Consider the following 20,166-nt stretch of genomic DNA (forward strand, 5'->3'; position numbering starts at 1 on the left):
ACGATCAAGTGCTAAGCTAACGGAATGGGTCAAGTCAATCACATCATTCTCCTAATGATGTGATCCTGTTAATCAAATGACAACTCATGTCTATGGCTAGGAAACATAACCATCTTTGATCAACAAGCCAGTCAAGTAGAGGCATACTGGTGACACTCTGTTTGTCTATGTATTCACACATGTATTATGTTTCCGGTTAATACAATTCTAGCATGAATAATAAACATTTATCATGATATAAAGAAATAAATAATAACTTTATTATTGCCTCTAGGGCATATTTCCTTCAATCATATCTACTATATGATTCACGCTCGACCTTTCGGTCTCAGTGTTCTGAGGCCATATCTGCATATGCTAGGCTCGTCAAGTTTAACCCGAGTATTCCGCGTGTGCAAAACTGGCTTGCACCCGGTGTATGTGAACGTAGAGCTTATCACACCCGATCATCACGTGGTGTCTCGGCACGACAAACTGTAGCAACGGCGCATACTCAGGGAGAACACTTATACCTTGAAATTTAGTGAGAGATCATCTTATAATGCTACCGTCGAACTAAGCAAAATAAGATGCATAAAGGATAAACATCACATGCAATCAATATAAGTGATATGATATGGCCATCATCATCTTGTGCCTTTGATCTCCATCTCCAAAGCACTGTCATGATCACCATCGTCACTGACTTGACACCTTGATCTCCATCGAAGCATCGTTGTGGTCTCGCCAACTATTGCTTCTATGACTATCGCTACCGCTTAGTGATAAAGTAAAGCAATTACATGGCGATTGCATTTCATACAATAAAGCGACAACCATATGGCTCCTGCCAGTTGCCAATAACTGTGTTACAAAACATGATCATCTCATACAATAAAATTTAGCATCATGTCTTGACCATATCACATCACAACATGCCCTGCAAAAACAAGTTAGATGTCCTCTACTTTGTTGTTGCAAGTTTTACGTGGCTGCTACGGGCTGAGCAAGAACCGTTCTTACCTACGCATCAAAAACCACAACGCGGTATAGTGATTACTTTTTGATCTTCAGAAAGAACCATGTTCATTGAATCCGATTCAACTAAAGTTGGAGAAACTGACACCTACCAGCCACCTGTGTGCGAAGCATGTCGGTAGAACCAGTCTCGCGTAAGCGTACGCGTAATGTCGGTCTGGGCCGCTTCATTCAACAATACCGCCGAATCAAGAATCAACTAGTGATGGCAAGCAATATGTATATACCCACGCCCACAACTCCTTTGTGTTCTACTCGTGCATATAACATCTACGCATAAACCTGGCTCGGATGCCACTGTTGGGGAACGCAATAATTTCAAAATTTTCCTACGCAAACGCAAGATCATGGTGATGCATAGCAACGTGAGGGAAGAGTGTTGTACATGTACCCTCGTAGACTATAAGCAGAATCATTAGGACAACGCGGTTGATGTAGTCATACGTCTTCACGATCGACCGATCCTAGCACCGAAGGTACGACACCTCCACGATCTGCACATGTTCGGCTCGGTGACATCCCACGAACTCACGATCCAGCAGAGTGTCGAGGGAGAGCTTCGTCAGCACGACGGCGTGATAACGGTGATGATGATGCTACCGGAACAGGGCTTCGCCTAAGTACCGCTACAATATGACTGAGGTGGATTATGGTGGAGGGGGCACCACACACGGCTAAGAGATCAATGATCAACTTGTGTGTCTATGGGGTGCCCCCCTCCCCCATATATAAAGGAGTGGAGGAGGGGGAGGGCCGGCCCTCTACTATGGCGCGCCTAGGGAGTCCTACTCCCACCGGGAGTAGGATTCCCCCCTTTCCAAGTAGGAGTATGAGAGAAGGAAGGGAAGGAGAGAAGAGAAGGAAGAGATGGGGGCCTTGGGGGCGCGTGGCCTGCCCTAGGCAGCCCCTCTCTCTTCCCCTAAAGCCCAATAAGGCCCATATACTCCCCGGGGGGTTCCGGTAACCTCCATGTACTCCGGAAAATGCCCGAACTCATCTGGAACCATTCCGATGTCCAAACATAGGCTTCCAATATATCGATATTTACGTCTCGACCATTTCGAGACTCCTCGTCATGTCCGTGATCAAATCCGGGACTCCAAACTACCTTCGGTTCATCAAAACACATAAACTCATAATACCGATCGTCACCGAATGTTAAGCGTGCGGACCCTACGGGTTCGAGAACTATGTAGACATGACCGAGACATGTCTCCGGTCAATAACCAATAGCGGAACCTGGACATTCATATTGACTGCCACATATTCTACGAAGATCTTTATCGGTCAAACCGCATAACGATATACATTGTTCCCTTTGTCATCGGTATGTTACTTGCCCGAGATTCGATCGTCGGTATCTCAATACCTAGTTCAATCTCATTACCGGCAAGTCTGTTTACTCGTTCTGTAATGCTACATCTCGTACTAACTCATTAGCTACATTGCTTGCAAGGCTTATATTGATGTGCATTACCGAGAGGGCCCAGAGATACCTCTCCGACAATCGGAGTGACAAATCCTAATCACGATCTATGCCAACTCAAAAAACACCATCGGAGACACCTGTAGAGCACCTTTATAATCACCCAGTTACGTTGTGACGTTTGGTAGCACACAAAGTGTTCCTCCGGTATTCGGGAGTTGCATGATCTCATAGTCATAGGAACATGTATAAGTTATGGAGAAAGCAACATCAACAAACTAAATGATCATCGTGCTAAGCTAACGGATGGGTCAAGTCAATCACATCATTCTCTAATGATGTGATCCCGTTAATCAAATGACAACTCATGTCTATGGTTAGGAAACATAACCATCATTGATTCAACGAGCTAGTCAAGTAGAGGCAAACTAGTGACACTCTGTTTGTCTATGTATTCACACATGTACTAAGTTTCTGGTTAATACAATTGTAGCATGAATAATAAACATTTATCATGATATAAGGAAATATAAATAACAACTTTATTATTGCCTCTAGGGCATATTTCCTTCATTGTGGGTTTATGAATTTGATTATCTATGAATATTATTTTGTTCTTCTCTGAATTCTTATATGCATGATTTGATATCTTTGCAAGTCTCTTCGAATTATCGATTTAGTTTGGCCTACTAGATTGATCTTTCTTGCAATGGGAGAAGTGCCTAGCTTTGGGTTTAATCTTGCGGTGTCCTATCCCAGTGACAGCAGGGGCAGCAAGGCACGTATTATATTGTTGTCATCGAGGATAAAAAGATGGGGTTTATATCATATTGCTTGATTTTATCCCTCTACATCATGTCATCTTCCCTAATGCGTTACTCCGTTCTTATGAAATTAATACTTTAGATGCATGCTGGATAGCGGTCGATGTGTGGACTAATAGTAGTAGATGCAGAATCGTTTCGGTCTACTTGACACGGACGTGATGCCTATATTCATGATCATTGCCTTAGATATCATCATAACTATGCGCTTTTCTATCAATTGCTCGGCAGTAATTTGTTCACCCACCATAATATATGCTATCATGAGAGAAGCCACTAGTGAAGCCTATGGCCCCCGGGTCTACTTCACATCGTATAAGTTTCCGATCTATAATTCTAGTTTACTATTTATTTTGCAATCTTTATTTTCAAATCTATACAACAAAAATACCAAAAATATTTATCTTATTATCTTTATCATATCTCACTTTTGCAAGTGGCCATGAAGGGATTGACAACCCCTTTATCACGTTGGTTGCAAGGTTCTTGATTGTTTGTGCAGGTACTAGGTGACTTGCGTGTAGTCTCCTACTGGATTGATACCTTGGTTCTCAAAAAATGAGGGAAATACTTACGCTACTTTGCTGCATCACCCTTTTCTCTTTAAGGAAAAACCAACGCATGCTCAAGAGGTAGCACTTGTTACCCGTTACGAATTATCTTGCTACAAAATTACCTATCATCGTTACCTACAACATTTGCAGAGAATACCTTATTGAAAACCACTTGTTGTTTCCTTCTGCTCCTCATTAAGTTTGACACTCTTATCGAAAGAACTACATTGATTCCTTATACTTGTGGGTCATCAGCGGCCTCCCGCATTCGTGTCCACGGACTGGCCACCCCATCCGTGGACAGATGCGGGAGAAAATTTGCGGCTGCTGTTGGAAATGCTCTTAGTATGTGTAGTGATTTCACAAAAGGAAAGGAAGAGGTCAGTGGATCGTAGGATGAAGAACAAATCAATGGCCCAGAGCTTAGTCTAATGGAGTCATAGTACTATATCAGGCATATGAGCTCATGGGCCAGGGCGTCCCCGATTGACCCAAAAGGCTAGTTAACCATTCTCTTTTATATAAATAAGTGCTATGAACCAAAAAACATTTTCTTAATAAAAACAGTGGGGCCTAACTATTGAAAATGGCATGTTCTTAATTTGTGAAAAATATCATCCTCTAATAACAACCATGGATGTTAAAAATATATTTAAACTTGCCATGGCCTATAATTTGAGTTGCCATGTAAAGAAAAAGAAGAAGAAGAATGTCATGATAAAAAACTTCATCTCTTAATAAACCAAAAATGTCATCTCTTAATATACAAACAATGCCATATCACAATAATAAAAAATGGCATCTCTTAATAATAAACAAAAATGCCATCTCTTAATAATAAAAAATGCCATTCCTCGATAATAGAAATGACATATCTTAATCAACAAAAAATGCCGTCGCTTAATAAACAAAAAATGCCATCCCGTACTAATAGAAAATGCCATATCTGAATTAAAAATGCCATTTCTTAATATGAAATGACATGCCATCTCTTAATAAACAAAAATGCCATCTCTTAGTAACAAAAAAAAGAGTCATCTCTTAATATAGAAACGCCATCTCTTAATAAATAAAAAATGCCATCTCTTCATAATAAAAAAATGTCATGTAGAAAAACAAAACTTGACTTGTCAAAACAAAAAACAAAAAGGGGGTAAATGTTTAAATCGCCATATGACATAGTTTAGAAATTTATAAACTGCCATGTAAAAAAATTCTAGTAAAATTGCCATCTGTTGAAAAAAGAAGAAAAAAAAGCGGAAGACTGTAATTTGATCGGAGGTCGCCTGGTTGAAGCAGCGTATCGCTAGCCATTATGGTAAGTCAAATGTTTTTAATAGTCACTAGCACATATGCCCGTGCGTTGCAATGGGAGGGATATTTTTTTGCGAGAAGCAATGGGAAAAATAATTGATGTGTCATCTAAAAAATGGTCTCGACAATGGTAGGCGACATGGCAAGAAGTTATGGTCTTCTCGCTGGACATGTTTGACACGCGAAATATTGATAGTGACTGGGTTGGTCGGCGTGGTGGCGAGCACCCAACTCATGCCTTTTTTCCTCCGGGTCTGCCTCCGTCTCGGGGTTGTGCCTGCCTCCTCATTTGGTTGCTGAGCAGCAACCTTCGGGACATGATTACTTCGACCACTCTATGCTACGACGGCGTAACTGGGTGGATTATTAATTGGAGCGCATAAATACCGTTTCATGAGCATAATCAGGCATGAATGTCCCTTCTTTTTTAGGTTTTATTCTCTTTGATTTTTTAGTGCTCAAGTGCCCATAATTTTGCTCTAACTAAAGCCAAATAACATAATTTATTGGCACGTATCCACAATTTCTTTCATTTATAGTTAACCAGCAAAGAACGAATGCGCACTGCTAACTAATAGTCAACGCGAATATTTAAGAAAATACTATAGTGTCACATCAGAAATATTTTTGATTATTTTGAACATTCAAAAAATATGATTTGGTGAATATTCTAGGAAACATTAAAAAATCCTGGACAATTTTAGAAATATGCGAACATTGTTTTTGCAAATTCCAATATCGTAGGAAAATCACGAACACAATTAGAAGCATGAACAGTTTTTGAGATTCACAAACAATATTTCGAAAACATGTACATTTTACAAAAACACAAATATTTTTTTATTTTTTGAATTGTTTTAAGGGAACTTTACATTTCACTAAAACAAGAATTGTTTAAAATATGGAACATTTTATAAAATGTAATTTTTATAAGTAAATCTTGATGATTTTTTGAAAAAGAAAAGGTAATTTTTAAAAAGGAGATCATTTTTTGAATATTGGGAAGATTTGGAAACGGGAAATTTTAAAAGTTTCGAGCATTATTCAATATAGAAGCAAATTTTAGAATTCTGACCATTATTTGAATATTTTAAAAATATTGAAATTCTAAATATTATTGTAAATTTTTACTTCATAAAAAATAATTAAACAATACGGAAAAAAGGAAAAATATAAAAGAGAAATAGAAAGGAATATAAAAAGATAAATAGAAGTAGAACAACGAAAAAGGGGAAACGGGCCGGCCCAGTCTAAGGCGCCCTGTGCGAAACTTTAACTATTCCTCGCCCCATGCGACAAATAAGGCTTCCCAACGGTGTGGGCAACAATAAATTGGCTGGGCTCGTTGGGCCGGAGCGCACGCGGCCCAATGACGGTATTCTGGATAATTTTTTTTCTTTTCTAGCGGAAAGATGCACAAAAGTTTAGTATCACTTCCGATAGAACGAAAAACTTTTTGACGATGAACGGATGAAAAAATTGGAGAAACGCACCTTACTTTATTAGTAGGTATATAGATGCGTTCACTGGCTTTCATTGTACAGCAAACCAGTTTCAAAATCCGACATGCCTCCGATCCAGCTTCATGATTCGTGCAAATGAATCTGACGGGACATAGCGCGTTCGCTAGGATTGGGCCCCCAGCGAATGTTCGCCAGTTACCACATCCCTTTTAAAGCAGCTAAAAATGATTAAAAAAATATTGCATACGCCCAAAACCTAAGCATATCTTCTTTTCCTCTTTTACCCTCAAGCCCTGCCGCAGAATCGACCCGAAACCCTGCCGAAACCCACCGCGCTCCATCTGTTCCGGCGGAAGATGAGGTTTGCGGCGGCGAACACGCCGGGGCATTGCCGGGCTGGGAGGTCTACCACGGCACTTCTGTTGCTGATCCGGGCTTTCGGGTCAGTGCTGCCGTCCTCGGGGGCACCTGAACCATCTCGGCCCCAGCCGCCGCAACATGGATCTGGGGCAATCCCACTGGGGATCGCGGGTCTGCAAGCCCGAGGGCTGCATTTGGTGCGCACGTCCGCGCCATGGGATCAGAGCCCGCATCATCCAGTTCTTCTGAGCAGCCGATACCTCCTCTTGGGCAGCCGGGTCTACATCCTCCTGATGACAACTCGTGGTAAGAATTATGGAGCGGTAATCGTTCACAGATTTACTTCTCTACCTGCTGTGGCCTTAGCGCTGCGTTTTTAATGTGCCCTGTTCATTGTGCTGAATGTGATGGAGCTGTGACCAGCTTTTCAATTTGTTCTGTCAGTCATGATGTCCATGGAAGAATGTGGTAGTATAATGCAAGCTGAATGATGTTGATTTTCTGTTTGGTTGAGTGAAGGTGTTGTACTGTTGTTGTTATTTATGATGTTCAAACTTTACTTATCCTATTCAGTTTTCTCTGTTGCCCACTCCTCATATCTGGTCTGTATTATTTCGTATCCTGCTGCTGCTGCTGCTGCTGCTAATAGGACTTGCTGATATATGGGAAGTTCTCTCAAACGAGAGACACTGTTGTCAAGTTAGTTGAATAATACCCAAGTTAGTGTTGCTTGTGACATTGTCTTATCAAGTGTTGTCATTTCAGTATTAAGTTAGTTGACTGGGTCTGAAAATTTAAGTCTAAAGTTGATTTCAAGCCAGTTTTAACTCACGGGTGTTTTGCTTATGCAGTTTCTCTAATGCTGCCTTAGTCAACCATAAGCTGAAGACCAGAGACCCTCATGATTACCTCACCAAACACAGACCTGTGGAGAAGGTTGTGCTGTATGGTGATAAAACTGAATCGTCAATCGTGTCGGATTCATTTCGTCATGCGCTGGGTACCGCAATCGTGTCAATCTTCAAGAGCAGAAAGGGAAAGTTTGCATTTAGGCATCCTTTGGACCTGAGAAGCTGGAGAGTGAATGCCTTTGGCGGATTTGAGGTGGCAAATGGCACTCCAATTATTAAGAAGGCCTCGGAATATGACACAATGCATGATTTTTATGAGCTAGGTGTCTTTGCAGAGTTCTGCCTTCTGCACTTCGGGGGAGTTATTCCTGAGCAGTTCAGCAAGTTGATCGAGAAGCTGAAAAACCCCACGACAGATAAAGGTTATGCTATTATGGTAGATCCATGCCTCGTTCCAACTCATCTTTGGTCTCTCGCTTTTCTGGATGCCTTCCATACCGTGATGCATTTGATGTCTCAAGAAGATAGGGAACTGATACTGAAGAAATTGGATGTTCACTGCCAAGGTTGGAAAGCCGATATGCTCCTAAATCAACTTTCAAAGTGCTATGTTATGTTTATTGGCCCTGACGAAACCCTTAAAACACGCGGCGAAGATAGCTCGAGAGCTTTCCTTGAGTGCATTAGACATGCCCTTGCACATCCGTTGGATTATATTGGCAGGTTGGAGAGGCTTGGATTCGAAATTCACAGCAAGCAGGATCTGTACAAAGTTCTGAGGGAGAAAGGTGGTGACAGGCTGCTTTCTCTTCTGTTTGACCTTCTACCAGTAAAATATGTGAAGAAATTAGCGCTGGAATGGTATCTGTGCCGGGAACACTCCTCCTGTTGTCCATATCCCACAAACTGTATAAGGCGTGTTTTGAGGAAACATGACCTTTGTCGTCTTGATCCAGCCACCGTCAACAGATTGACTTGGGTAAGGAACTTTCCACACTTTGCATTTAAAAAGCAAAGGGCCATGCTAAAGTCTGCTACTTTCAGTTTTTTATAGTTATTTTTATCATGCAAAAGAGTCCACTTTATATATTGTCTTTTCACCTGAAATCTTGGTGTCTTGGTAGAACTTTTAACAAATTTCTGTAGACCACTTTTGTTGAAAGAGCAGTGTGACGAGGCCTTCAAAATGTACATTTGTGTTGCTATACTAAAAGTTGACAGAAAATTTTGCCCCCCCCCCCCCCCCCCCCCCCGCCCCCCCCGACTTGTGAAAAGTCACATCTGGCATTTTAATAGATCTTTGGATAAATTGCTTTATCACTTTTATTGAAAAAGAGGGGTGAAGGTGCCTTCAAATTGCTAGCATGACCTCTAGACACACTGGATTATAAGCCATGGCAATGCAAGACTCCCTCATAGCGTAAAAGAAAGCAAATATCAAATGGCTATCTATGCCCATATGCTTTTTTACCATGTGCTGAAGTTAATGATGCGAGTTAGTGCACATAAAAACAAAAGTAATTGAATAGTCTTATCATTTCCCTCCAATCTTTATCCTGGAATAACTTTTAAGTTTCTTTTAGTGATCATTGAGGCCTGGCCATTTTCAGTCAGGTTTTGCATTTTGTATGTTCTCAACACCCTGTCTGACTATTAGTAAATATCAGTTGATGCTAGAGTTAATCTTGTGCAATCGGGATGCACATTGGTAGAGGTTGGGGACCTTCAGTAGTCTAAATGATTTTGTATTATCTTTTGTGAGTGAGTCTTTCTCAGTCCCTCTTCTGACTTGCATCTGTTTCGTGTTGGTTTGAAGTTGAAGATGGGAAATAAGATGAATGAACAGCTCTTCGTTCCAAGTGGAGTCCTCAATACCTGGAAAGTCTTATATTCAGAAAATGGGCCAGCACTTAAGGGTACTTTCCTTTCAAGCTAATCAAGAAGTCGGCTTTATCATTATTCCCTTGCCCTTTATTTCTTATGCTCCTGGTGTGTCCTATGTTGCAGAGTTTTGGGATATGTGTGACACAATTAAAAGGCACTCAGTATGGACATGTGAAGGAAATGATGACATTGGTAATTGCCATGCCCATGAGATGGTCAACAAGACCTGTGGTCTGATGATGCACATGTACCCTTGTCGCAGTTATTCATTTGGTCGAATGATTGTCATGGGTCCCAAAACAGGGCCGTACAAAGTCAAGGGGGTCTGGGTGTTTCCAGGGGCTGAAGTCCCACGCTTCTTGATGAATATACACGGCATGGATTTCTACAGTTGGACCAAGGTGGACATTTCCATTGAGAGACAAAAAACAATGGTCGATGACAGCCTGAGTGCAACAGTTGTGCATCAAAAATCAGAGGACAGTGGCCATGAGGAGGTGGTTTCAGCAATTTGCTTTTGAGCCCTTGATAAGTGAAATGTAAATACTTATGCTGCAATCCTTCAGTAAGTCTTTGGCGTATGGCTGAGGTTGACCTGAACATCTCCAGTGTCTTGTGTGCCGAATGCCATCTGGGAATGAATGTCTGAGCTGGGTACATCTGAATGCCCCCCTTTGAGGTCAAGATGTTTCTTCATGAAAAATCTTCTTCCTACAACCTGAATGTCTAATTTTCAGCCAGGACCTTATCTGAGTACTCAGTTACCATGGGTTTTTGACCTGATGAATGTTTAATTTTGCTGCCCCCTAACTGAATGTTCAGTTTTGCTGCTGTATATAATCATCAAGGCATTCTGTAGTGCAATTTATCTTGTCCCAATGGTATGAATGGTTGTAGAAATGTTGTTAAGCTGATCTCTTTTCATGTAGTATCTCCTACCACGGAAGTACTAATGTGAGCGCGAGCACCAGTGATCTCGTTATCTGGGCCATGGATTGGTGTCATGATCTGTGCGTCTGTACAGGTGCATCTTTCGTTCTGCAATTCTTTATTTAGGCTATGGCCCATAGGTCAGCTGGCGGCGTCATAACTCCGTCGGCTAGCTTTCCCACAGATTTGGACTAATGGAACCGGCTCTGCACATTTATTACCACCGACCGTTGGACCTACCAATCTTCCTGAGCACAACACATCCCCCTTCTTATTCTGCTGGGTTCGACCAGCTCGCCCGGAGAATAGTGTTTTGTAACACCAGCAAGCAAGTTTTATAAGGCTAAAACCGCCCCCTGGCCATGATGATTGGCTAGTTATTTTTAGGCAGGCTATCAACACATGTTTTATGATCATATAATAGGACGAACTGATCCAAATTTTACAGGTACAACACATTTTCGAACTTGCATAACAAAGTGGTGCATTTGACAAACTACAGGATGCCCATCAAGTATTTTTCAGTCTCAGAAATTTTCCAGTCTCAGCTCAGCCGCCTTCTGGCATTGTTCCGGCGGTGTTCTTCGGTGCCACAATTCTTGCATCTTGATGGCTTCCTAGGCTGTCTCGGAACATCGTCACGATCAGGGCAAGTTGTCCGTTTGTGTCCCTGCCGACGGCATATGCTACAGAACCTTGTTCACTTGCCCAGACCTTCATATGGCGCCTTCTCACTTGCCCCATATCCTTCCACTTAGCTTGGTGCCAATAACCCTACAAGCATGTTTGCCGATTCATTTGCTGAATTGTTGTCATCATCGTCCGCATCACCATGTGAGGCAGCTACTGCAGCGAGGACCGGGCCTCTAGACTGAACCTGGGTCGGGACATCTCCATTATCAGCAAGTCTGTCTTCAAGTCCTAGCCCATCCCTTACCTCTGTAAATGGCTTCATTTCAGCAGCACATTTCTTGAACAAAGATATCAGATGGTCGTATGCTTCCTAACATGCATAGCAGTCACCCATGCGAACAAGCTCCATAGCATGCATATACATATTGTGCCTGTAGCTAAATGGGTTTTGCTGTGCATGGTCCTTCTGGTACTAGGTGAGGCGGTAGTATATCCCTTGCATTCTTTGTCCATCTTTTAAGTATGTGCTTCTTCGGGATTTCTGTAACGCGTATAAAGTCCAGCACCTGCATCAAAACATTCAGCTCTCTTCAAAAAACCATCCAACTGTGATATCCAACATTTAAGAAGATCCTCTTCTTGAATTGATTAACAGACTAAGATTACCTTCAACACATGGCTACATAGCAGGCCCATGTGCGCAAATTGACCACATCCACATTCAAATTCATCATCGCCATCCAGGACTGTAACTCTATATGAAATTCGACACCACTTCTCTCTATGCTCTGCCTCTGTATGTATTGCAACATATGTTTTACCTTTTTCAATTTCCTCAACCTGGTATGCACCACACTCATATAGGATATGCTCGAATTGCTCAAACAAAGCTCTGGTATATATCTTGCCGGCATGCCTCTCTACCGCCATGTTTGCCTGGAGAAGTGGCCTCCCCTGTAAAACAAGCATTTTTTTTACATCCGTCAGAGATGCAGTGGACAATACATAAAAAAGAGTGATCACCTGGTAATAACTTACAATTCAGGTTCTTTTCTCCTCATAATTTTCCTGCGACTCCCTGTCAAAGAGCAACATCATGTACTTCGTGACAGACTTTGCATGGGGCAGCCTGGAGCCCTGGAGGCACATAATTCTTCAACATGTGGTTAGCGCTTTCACTCCGCTGTGTACTTGTCATCTTGGCAAAGAACACACCAGTGAAGTAAGGCTTCGCCCACTTGTGCGGTGTCTCAAACAATTGTGTCATGTAGGTGTGGTTTTTCAGGTTGTACTTCACCATAAATTTCCAAGCTTCCTCAAACTCATCTACAGTCAGCATATGATTAACCACCTTGTGAAACTCAGCACGGAAGTCGCTCTTTTTTTAGTACAATGGGCCTAAAGCCTCTTTTGCCTTTTTCAGCACATGCCATTTGCACCAACGATGCGTTGTGTCCAGCATTACATTTTTTATAGCTATTTCCATTGCTCGATTTTGGTCTGCAAAATATCCATAGCAAAGTTATTGGCCACTACACCAACAAACAAAAACAAATCTAATTGCCAAATCATTCATATTTTTCGTTACCTGTCAGTATTGTCTGTGGTGCAGCCCCACCCATCATCCTAATAAACTCTGCAAAAACCCACTCAAACGTCTCTACCTTCTCATCACGAACCAACACACCTGCTATGCTAGTATAATGCTCTGAAAATGATTGTTCACCCCCACAAAAAAGACCGAACGGCATGTCATAGAGATTGGTCCTGTAGGTCGTAGCAAATTTCACAACATCCCCGAAGAAAGTGTACTGCAACCTGCTGTTGCCAGTAGCCCACATTAGAGTGCTCATCCAACATTCTTGTCAGCCTGAACTCGATAAGTGAACTGCGGGTCTTTCGAACATAGCTCCTGGAATACTTCCATGGTTTTTCTCACATCACCCTCTGCTTGTTCACAGCTGATTTTACCACACATATTTCGCAACACTGTTATCCATTCTACCAAAAAAAGTGCCAATGATGTTGTACACCTTTGCAAAGTTCACATTGTTCTCCCTCAGCTGCTTCACGATGTCCTTGCTGTACTCATCTATATGCTTGTGTGATAGCCAGTGTAGAGCCTGTCCATATGTAAGGGACCCTGCATGGTTGTGCTCGTCCCGGTGCTCAGCTATGTACGAGCCATTGTCCTTCGACCGCAATAACCTTATCAGTGGAGGGCATTCACAACGGCAGGAACGAGTATTTTCAGCTATTGGTTTACCCTGTAAATAATAGCATCAACCTATCTCAGTTAGTTGCAACACATTTCCGAGTATGTCATAAATCAGAATAAGGATAGTTAATCAGAAACCGCCGTACCTCACAGCCACACAATATCTCTTGCGTGCATTTTGTCTGATTTACATTTAGCCTCTTTTTTCCGTATATGACGCCGAATCCGTTCTCCCACGAATACAAATTGTAAAAATCGTACGCCTCTCCAAGTTTGTCAAAGCTCGTACCTATTTTTGGCAAACTGCCTGATTGTTTTCTCTAGGACTGATATCCTATCAGGGCATGGTGCTCTGCCCAGAGCAGCAGCTCCAACCCTCACCCTGCAAAACAAATGACATTTGGCACCGGTACAGAGGCACATTTTATTTTAAACCATGCAGAATAAACACATATGTGATAACACACTGAATCTGTTCATTTGTTCTGCTCAAACAACTTTTTGCCTGTCTTTTTACTGCATTTTTGTTTATGACATGGCCATACCAAAAATCGCATGACAACTACCGTGAGCACTTAAATATACTTAGTCTGTTTACTCATCATAGTTTATTTAACCACGGAACCATATGAATTAACCATCAAATTTTTCTCCACAGGCATGGTATGTTTGGAACAGGAACCAACAAGCAGCACGCATACAGGACCCCAAGTCTACACTGTGTCTATGCTTCAGACATATTCATGCTGAATATTACTATCAGTTCTATGTAATTTCTCCTCACACAACACCGCCCTCCCCAAAAAAAGATAATTTGTTAACTATCTGACCTAACCAAAACTAAAAGTAGTTCAAATCATCTGTATGTACCTTTTAGTCCAGCCAGGAGTTTTCGGGTATATTTGCTCTATGGAGTTGCTAAGCCTAGCCTTGTCTGCACTTCCTGCCACTTGAGCAGATTCAGCAGCACACATCTGGACATTAAAATCATTCAGGTGCGCATCAAAGACAGCCCTCGCGGTAGCCACGTCGGCAAGCTACAAGACAAGCGACTGTGCAGCGCTGGGAGAAAAAGAAAAGTAAACCTAGCCCGCACGCTTCTTCGCCACTCTGTCAATCCCCTCTTCGCTCGCCTCCTTCTCTCTCTGGTCCCTGCGCCGCCGACTCAGCCGCTTCTCCTCTCCTGCTTCCCTCCTCCTAGCTCAGTTCTCGTCCAGATCGGCGTCCAGCGCAGGAGGATCGGGGTGGTCGTGGCAGCGGCATCTTCAATGGCGTCGCCGGACGAGCTCCACGCGCCGGGGAGATATCTCCAAGGTCCCGCGCCACCACATCCCCTCGCCAACGTTGGCCTCACCACAGAAGAGGTCTAGCCCGCCCGTGCCGCCGGTCAAGTTGTCTTTGGAGGTGAAAACCATTCAGGTGCGCATCAAAGACGAGCCCTCGCGATAGCCACGTCGGCAAGCTACAAGACAAGCGACTGTGCAGCGCTGGGAGAAAAAGAAAAGTAAACCTAGCCCGCACGCTTCTTCGCCACTCTGTCAATCCCCCCTCTTCGATCGCCTCCTTCTCTCTCTGGTCCCTGCGCCGCCGGCTCAGCCGCTTCTCCTCTCCTGCTTCCCTCCTCCTAGCTCAGTCCTCGTCCAGATCGGCGTCCAGCGCAGGAAGATCGGGGTGGTCGTGGCAGCGGCATCTTCAATGGCGTCGCCGGACGAGCTCCACGCGCCGGGGAGATATCTCCAAGGTCCCGCGCCACCACATCCCATGTTAGAATAAATTCGAGGCACTCCGTCGATCTTCAAGGACCAAGCAATCGCACCAGCAAGACACCGAAATTTGTTAACGAGGTTCACCGATATGGCTACATCTCTGGGGCCTGACTACGGGCGCTCCTCCCCGTGACACCGTCACAATACCGCACACCGGCCACCCGGGCGCTGGCACACGCCGCCGACTCCCCCTTGCGCGCCTGTACTATTATGTTGGCATAGATTACATCGTGTGTCTACCCTCGCTATATAAGAGAGGCCTAGGATACAAGTGTCCTACTTGGACACGACTCCATATCCTATCTAAACACAATACAACTACAAGTCCAACTGTAACCTACCTTGTACACTATATTCCACACAACTCTAACATCCCCTCGCCAACGTTGGCCTCACCACAGAAGAGGTCTAGCCCGCCCGTGCCGCCGGTCAAGTTGTCTTTGGAGGTGAGGACTTCTTGGAGCCCCACCCCTTCGTTTCCCTCCCCCCTCCCCAAGCTCGAGCCTCAGCCGTCCCTCCCTCCCGTCCCCTCCCCCCCTCTGAAGAAGGAGCACGGGGCCCACTGCTACGCCTGAGCTGCCACAAGGCCGTCGGGTGGTGGAGATCCAGTGCCAACGAGCCACTCATGTCGGTGTCCCAGGTCTCGGAGCCTCCGGAGTCGCCGTCGCTGTACGGAGACGAGTCGGCGAGGGGATGATGGTGTTGGGGTCAGGAGGGGAAAGGCGTCGCCGATGATGATGTGGAGGAGGACGAGGTCGACGCCCCTCTGCCCTGCCGTGAATCGGTGGCGACTACAGCGTGGGCGTGGTGAAGCGGCGGGCGGCGCGCGCGTCAGTGCCCGTGCGCCCTGACCGGTGCGAACTGCGACTGCGCGTAGGGTACCAGCAACAACTTGCTCAAGCCGCCGGGCGGACTGCCTGCCTGGTAAGCTTCCATGAACCATCGTCAATCTGCTTGTTCTTGCAACCTTGTTCTTCCCAGTTGGGGCTTCGTTTCAAGGTTGCGTCCAAATCTGAACCTGATTGAGATTGACTGATTGCGACTGAATTTTACTCTGTTAAATAAACTTAGGCTGCGTTTGGCAGCAAAGTTTTTTCAAAGTTTTCTGAGAATACCGTGGTTTCTGAAAAAACCCATGGTTTTGAATACTTAGCTGCGTTTGGCATCAGAAAAAACCGAAGTTTTGTAAACCACAGTATGCCAAAAACCATGGTATTTTTGTGGTTTTTGAAAAAGAGGTCCCGATCTCTTTTTTTAAAACAGAACGGAGAGAAATCGTCGGGAGATTGCAGTTGGCGTTGCCGTCTACGTCGAGATAAGGATATCAGCCGCGATCCGATCCTATTTTCCCACTTTCAGTTATATGATAAACTCCTGGTTATAGCCAATCTCATCCTATTTACGAGTAGTAGGTCTCTCAGGTTCTTCTTCCAGCCGGCGTCTCGTGCAAGTCCTATCTCTTCTCTGCAGCGCCATGAGCGAATCAAGCGGGATATATATAGGTGGATTATGTGAAACAGCAGCCCATGCATGTAGGTGCATCAGGGGTAGTCTGCAGATCCTAGCATCTAGGTCCGGCGGATGTGTGCATGGCAGCTGCATGCAGCCGACCGCCGTTCGCAGCCGCTAATTACTCTCACTCAATCAATCATCCACGCTAAAACTCTTGGTCAAAATTTTAGTAAAACAGCACCAACCAAACATATGTAAAACTGAGAAAAACATTGTTCTAAAAAACTGTAGTATTCAATGCCCATCCAGGAGAATACTCTGGTTTTCAATTACCACAGTTTCAAAAATACTTTGCTGCCAAACTATTGATGGTGCGCTGCTGCCCGTCCCGCCTGACATATCCATTACCATTAGGTGGTTGTTGCGTTCAAGTGTAGTGTCCACAAAGATTAAAAAGAAACTCAGTTGTTCCAAGTGATACCTGACCTCTCGCTAAAAGAACAAGTCCGGATAGTAGCAAATTAAGCAAGTATGCTGGGATTTACTGTTAGTACATGAGTTCTGCCAGTTAATATGTCAACATTAACATAGTACTAACAAATTAAATTAAGCAAGTTTGAATAGGCGTAGCACGTGAGTGAGAACAGCATAACCGTTCAGCAGGGGATTAGCTGGCAGCTACAAGCTGAATTGGTACACCAGCAGCCACAATGTTGATGCCCAATTGTCACTTGTCAGATACAAGATCAATATATGGGAGCCAGTGTATGTTTGTTTAACTTTTTCCAGTGCGTTCTACTCTATGGGGAAGTCATTATTATCAAGGGCTATGTCCAGTAACATTCATGCTGACTTTTTGGAGCTGTGGTTTTCACTTGATTGATGGTACTTGGTATTTTCATTCTGTGAGTATTACATTACACTGATGTGTTGTCTAAAAACCAGATTGTGTCAAGTGCTATAATTGACAAATATATCGGAGAAAGTGCGCTTTTAATTAGAGAAATGTTCGGCTATGCATGTGATCACCAAGTAAGTTTTGCTCCGCCTTTCTTTTTTGCAAAGCTAATTGGTCTTAAACCTAATTCCCTTATTATCTGTTAGAAACGTATGTTAGCAGATGGTTATGCATCTACTGGTGTGGAGATTCAAGCTGTGACTTTGATAGTTCCCTTGACTCAGATGTCATGTCATCTAATTGTATTCTGGTTTAACAGCGGCTACGGCGGAGGCGGGCTGGAAGGGCGTGGTCCTGGCGGTGGTGGGCGTGGTGGGAACGCGTGGGTGCAGCCTGGGAGAGGGCCTGCCGGAGGACCCGGGGATTACGCCTCGGTGAGGGTGCTGGCACCGGCGCCAGCATCTGTGGTGAGGAGGGTTGAGTCCGAGGAGGTGGGGGGCTCATCTGGATCCGTCGCTAAGGGCTTTCCCCTATCCTGCTTAACTTAGCATATTCTGTTCCTAAGCAATGTTCAGTACCTTGACGGTTCGTCAAGTAATCTAGGGATTTGTGATGGTGAATTGAGTCTACACGGTATGGTTCCACTTGTTTATGCGATTGATCAAGGCGTTCCTTATCTCTCTGTGCCGATGGTATAGCAGGGAACTTCTCATCGTTGACTAGAATGATGGGAGTGCGATCACTGTATTTTGTTCGGCCCTTGCAGATTTGTGCACTATTCTTCATCCTTGAGATGCTAGATTAATTTCCGTACCATCCTAGCATTGTGTGATTATATCATAATATCCTCTTCCTCGAGTTAGCTTAGGTTTCATATAATTTTGTGTTAGGTATGGATTGAAACAAGTAATTATAGATGAGATCTATCTGAATGATAATCTCCACTAGATCTTGGCTCATACTCCTACTTGTTAGTGATTGACCTTGTATCAAGTTTGTATCTGCAGGAAGCATTTAATTTGAGGATGATAAGGTTGTTACTATAGTTGTTATGCAAAACAAGCGAGAGGAATTTGTGGCAATGCCTTGTTTAGGCACACACATAAATTACTAATTTTGAATCATTTGCAATTTTTATTCCACTGTTTCCACATGAGAGTTATTTGTTTCAGAGGATACAGAGCACTTGTGAAAAAGGGAAAACTAGGATTTCAGGTAGCCTTATTTTGTTTGCCAGCTTGCAGTTTAAGAAGATTCAGACACTGTTTAATTTTACCCAAAGTTCTGAATGATTAGCAATTTTTCCTATGTTGACTTGGGAAAAAATCGTATTAGAACATAAGCTGGAAGGAAAAAATATATTTTTGTTGAGTATTTGGCTCGTGCAGATTTACCTTGTTTCTAATTCTAAGTGATCTTCCTTTTTCACTAGAACACATCAGCTCCAAAGAAGTGGCAAAATTAGAACCATTAGCGCCCCCAGTTGCTGTGTCTCCCAATGGCATACGTGTGCCAATGCAAAGACCTGATGGTGGTGGAACATTATGTCAAGCCAGGGTCCAGCTTTTGGTAAACCACTTCATAGTCAAGTACCCAAAGCTGTCAACCTTTCTTCACTATGACATAGATATCAAGTTTGATCCAGCATCTTCAAAGGTTTCTGGCAATGAGCTCTCCAATGCAGATTTTCTTTCTGCAAAGGCCGAGCTTTTCAAGGATGACAGCTTTCGGCAGCTTTCATCGGCTGTTGCTTCTGATGGAAAGAGAAACCTATTTACTGTTGCACAACTGCCAGAAGGTTTATTCCGTGTCAGAGTTCGTTCAAAGACCTACATTGTATCAGTAGAGTTCAAGAAGCAGCTTCCTCTAAGCCAACTCTCGGAGCTGCCTGTGGCTAGGGAGATCTTACAGGGTCTTGATGTCATTGTGCGTGAGGCTTCTAGCTGGAGCAAGATTGTACTTGGTCATGGGTTTTACTCACCACAAAGCAAAGCGGATATGGGGTCAGGTGTTGTATCTATGAAAGGAACCCAGCAGACCCTTAAACACACTCAGCGGGGACTGGTCCTATGTGTCGACTATTCAGTTATGCCATTTCGCAGAGATGGACCTGTTTTGGATATCGTGCGGCAGTTTATAAAGCCCCTTCCCCTTGACTACATCCATGGCTAGAAAAAATTTAAGATTTAGATTTCAGTATCAGTTTTTCCTGAGAAGAAGAAATCAAACTGATCTCCATATATGTAAAAGTGCACTTCTGAGATCTTTTAGCTTATATCACCATTTAGTTTATTTACGGTGCTCGCAAATTTTGTTTCATTTTCATCAAGTTGTTATTTCTAGCCATGCATTATCTTCATGGATGAAATCGATGCAATTGGTGAGAGAAGATTTAGTGAGGGAACTAGTGACGACCGTGAGATCCAGCGGACACTGACGGAGCTTCTTATTCAGTTAGATGGATTACATGATCTTGGCAAGGTAAACTAACATCATCAAGTTTTTTTTCCTTAGATGCCTTTATGCCATATATGCAAAGGAATGGATTCAATCGAAGTAATTTCTTTGCCTGAATG

At 43.5% G+C, this 20,166-nt stretch overlaps 1 protein-coding gene and 1 long non-coding RNA gene across 2 annotated transcripts; both read left to right on the top strand.

Annotated features, from left to right (window-relative positions):
- Positions 1–6,902: 6,902 nt before the first annotated feature.
- Positions 6,903–10,584, top strand: LOC125541002. The gene is made up of 4 exons (XM_048704507.1): positions 6,903–7,264; positions 7,810–8,788; positions 9,626–9,725; positions 9,817–10,584. Exons 1-4 carry the CDS (start codon positions 7,173–7,175, stop codon positions 10,212–10,214), a joined length of 1,569 nt encoding a protein of 522 aa, XP_048560464.1. The 5' UTR covers positions 6,903–7,172; the 3' UTR covers positions 10,215–10,584.
- Positions 10,585–15,679: 5,095 nt separating this feature from the next.
- LOC125535703 lies at positions 15,680–18,375 on the top strand. The gene is made up of 2 exons (XR_007294776.1): positions 15,680–16,164; positions 17,910–18,375. It is a non-coding gene; the product is annotated as an uncharacterized LOC125535703 (long non-coding RNA).
- Positions 18,376–20,166: the final 1,791 nt, after the last annotated feature.

The sequence above is a fragment of the Triticum urartu genome, chromosome 2 (genome assembly GCF_003073215.2).
Source record: "Triticum urartu cultivar G1812 chromosome 2, Tu2.1, whole genome shotgun sequence".
Lineage (NCBI taxonomy): Eukaryota > Viridiplantae > Streptophyta > Magnoliopsida > Poales > Poaceae > Triticum > Triticum urartu.

Excerpts from the sequence above, each read along its gene's own strand:
- LOC125541002 (XM_048704507.1), top strand. The coding sequence starts at position 7,173 with ATGGGATCAGAGCCCGCATCATCCAGTTCTTCTGAGCAGCCGATACCT. Across the intron at positions 8,789-9,625 it reads CCGTCAACAGATTGACTTGG|TTGAAGATGGGAAATAAGAT; the intron begins GTAAGGAACTTT and ends GTTGGTTTGAAG. Across the intron at positions 9,726-9,816 it reads AAATGGGCCAGCACTTAAGG|AGTTTTGGGATATGTGTGAC; the intron begins GTACTTTCCTTT and ends CCTATGTTGCAG.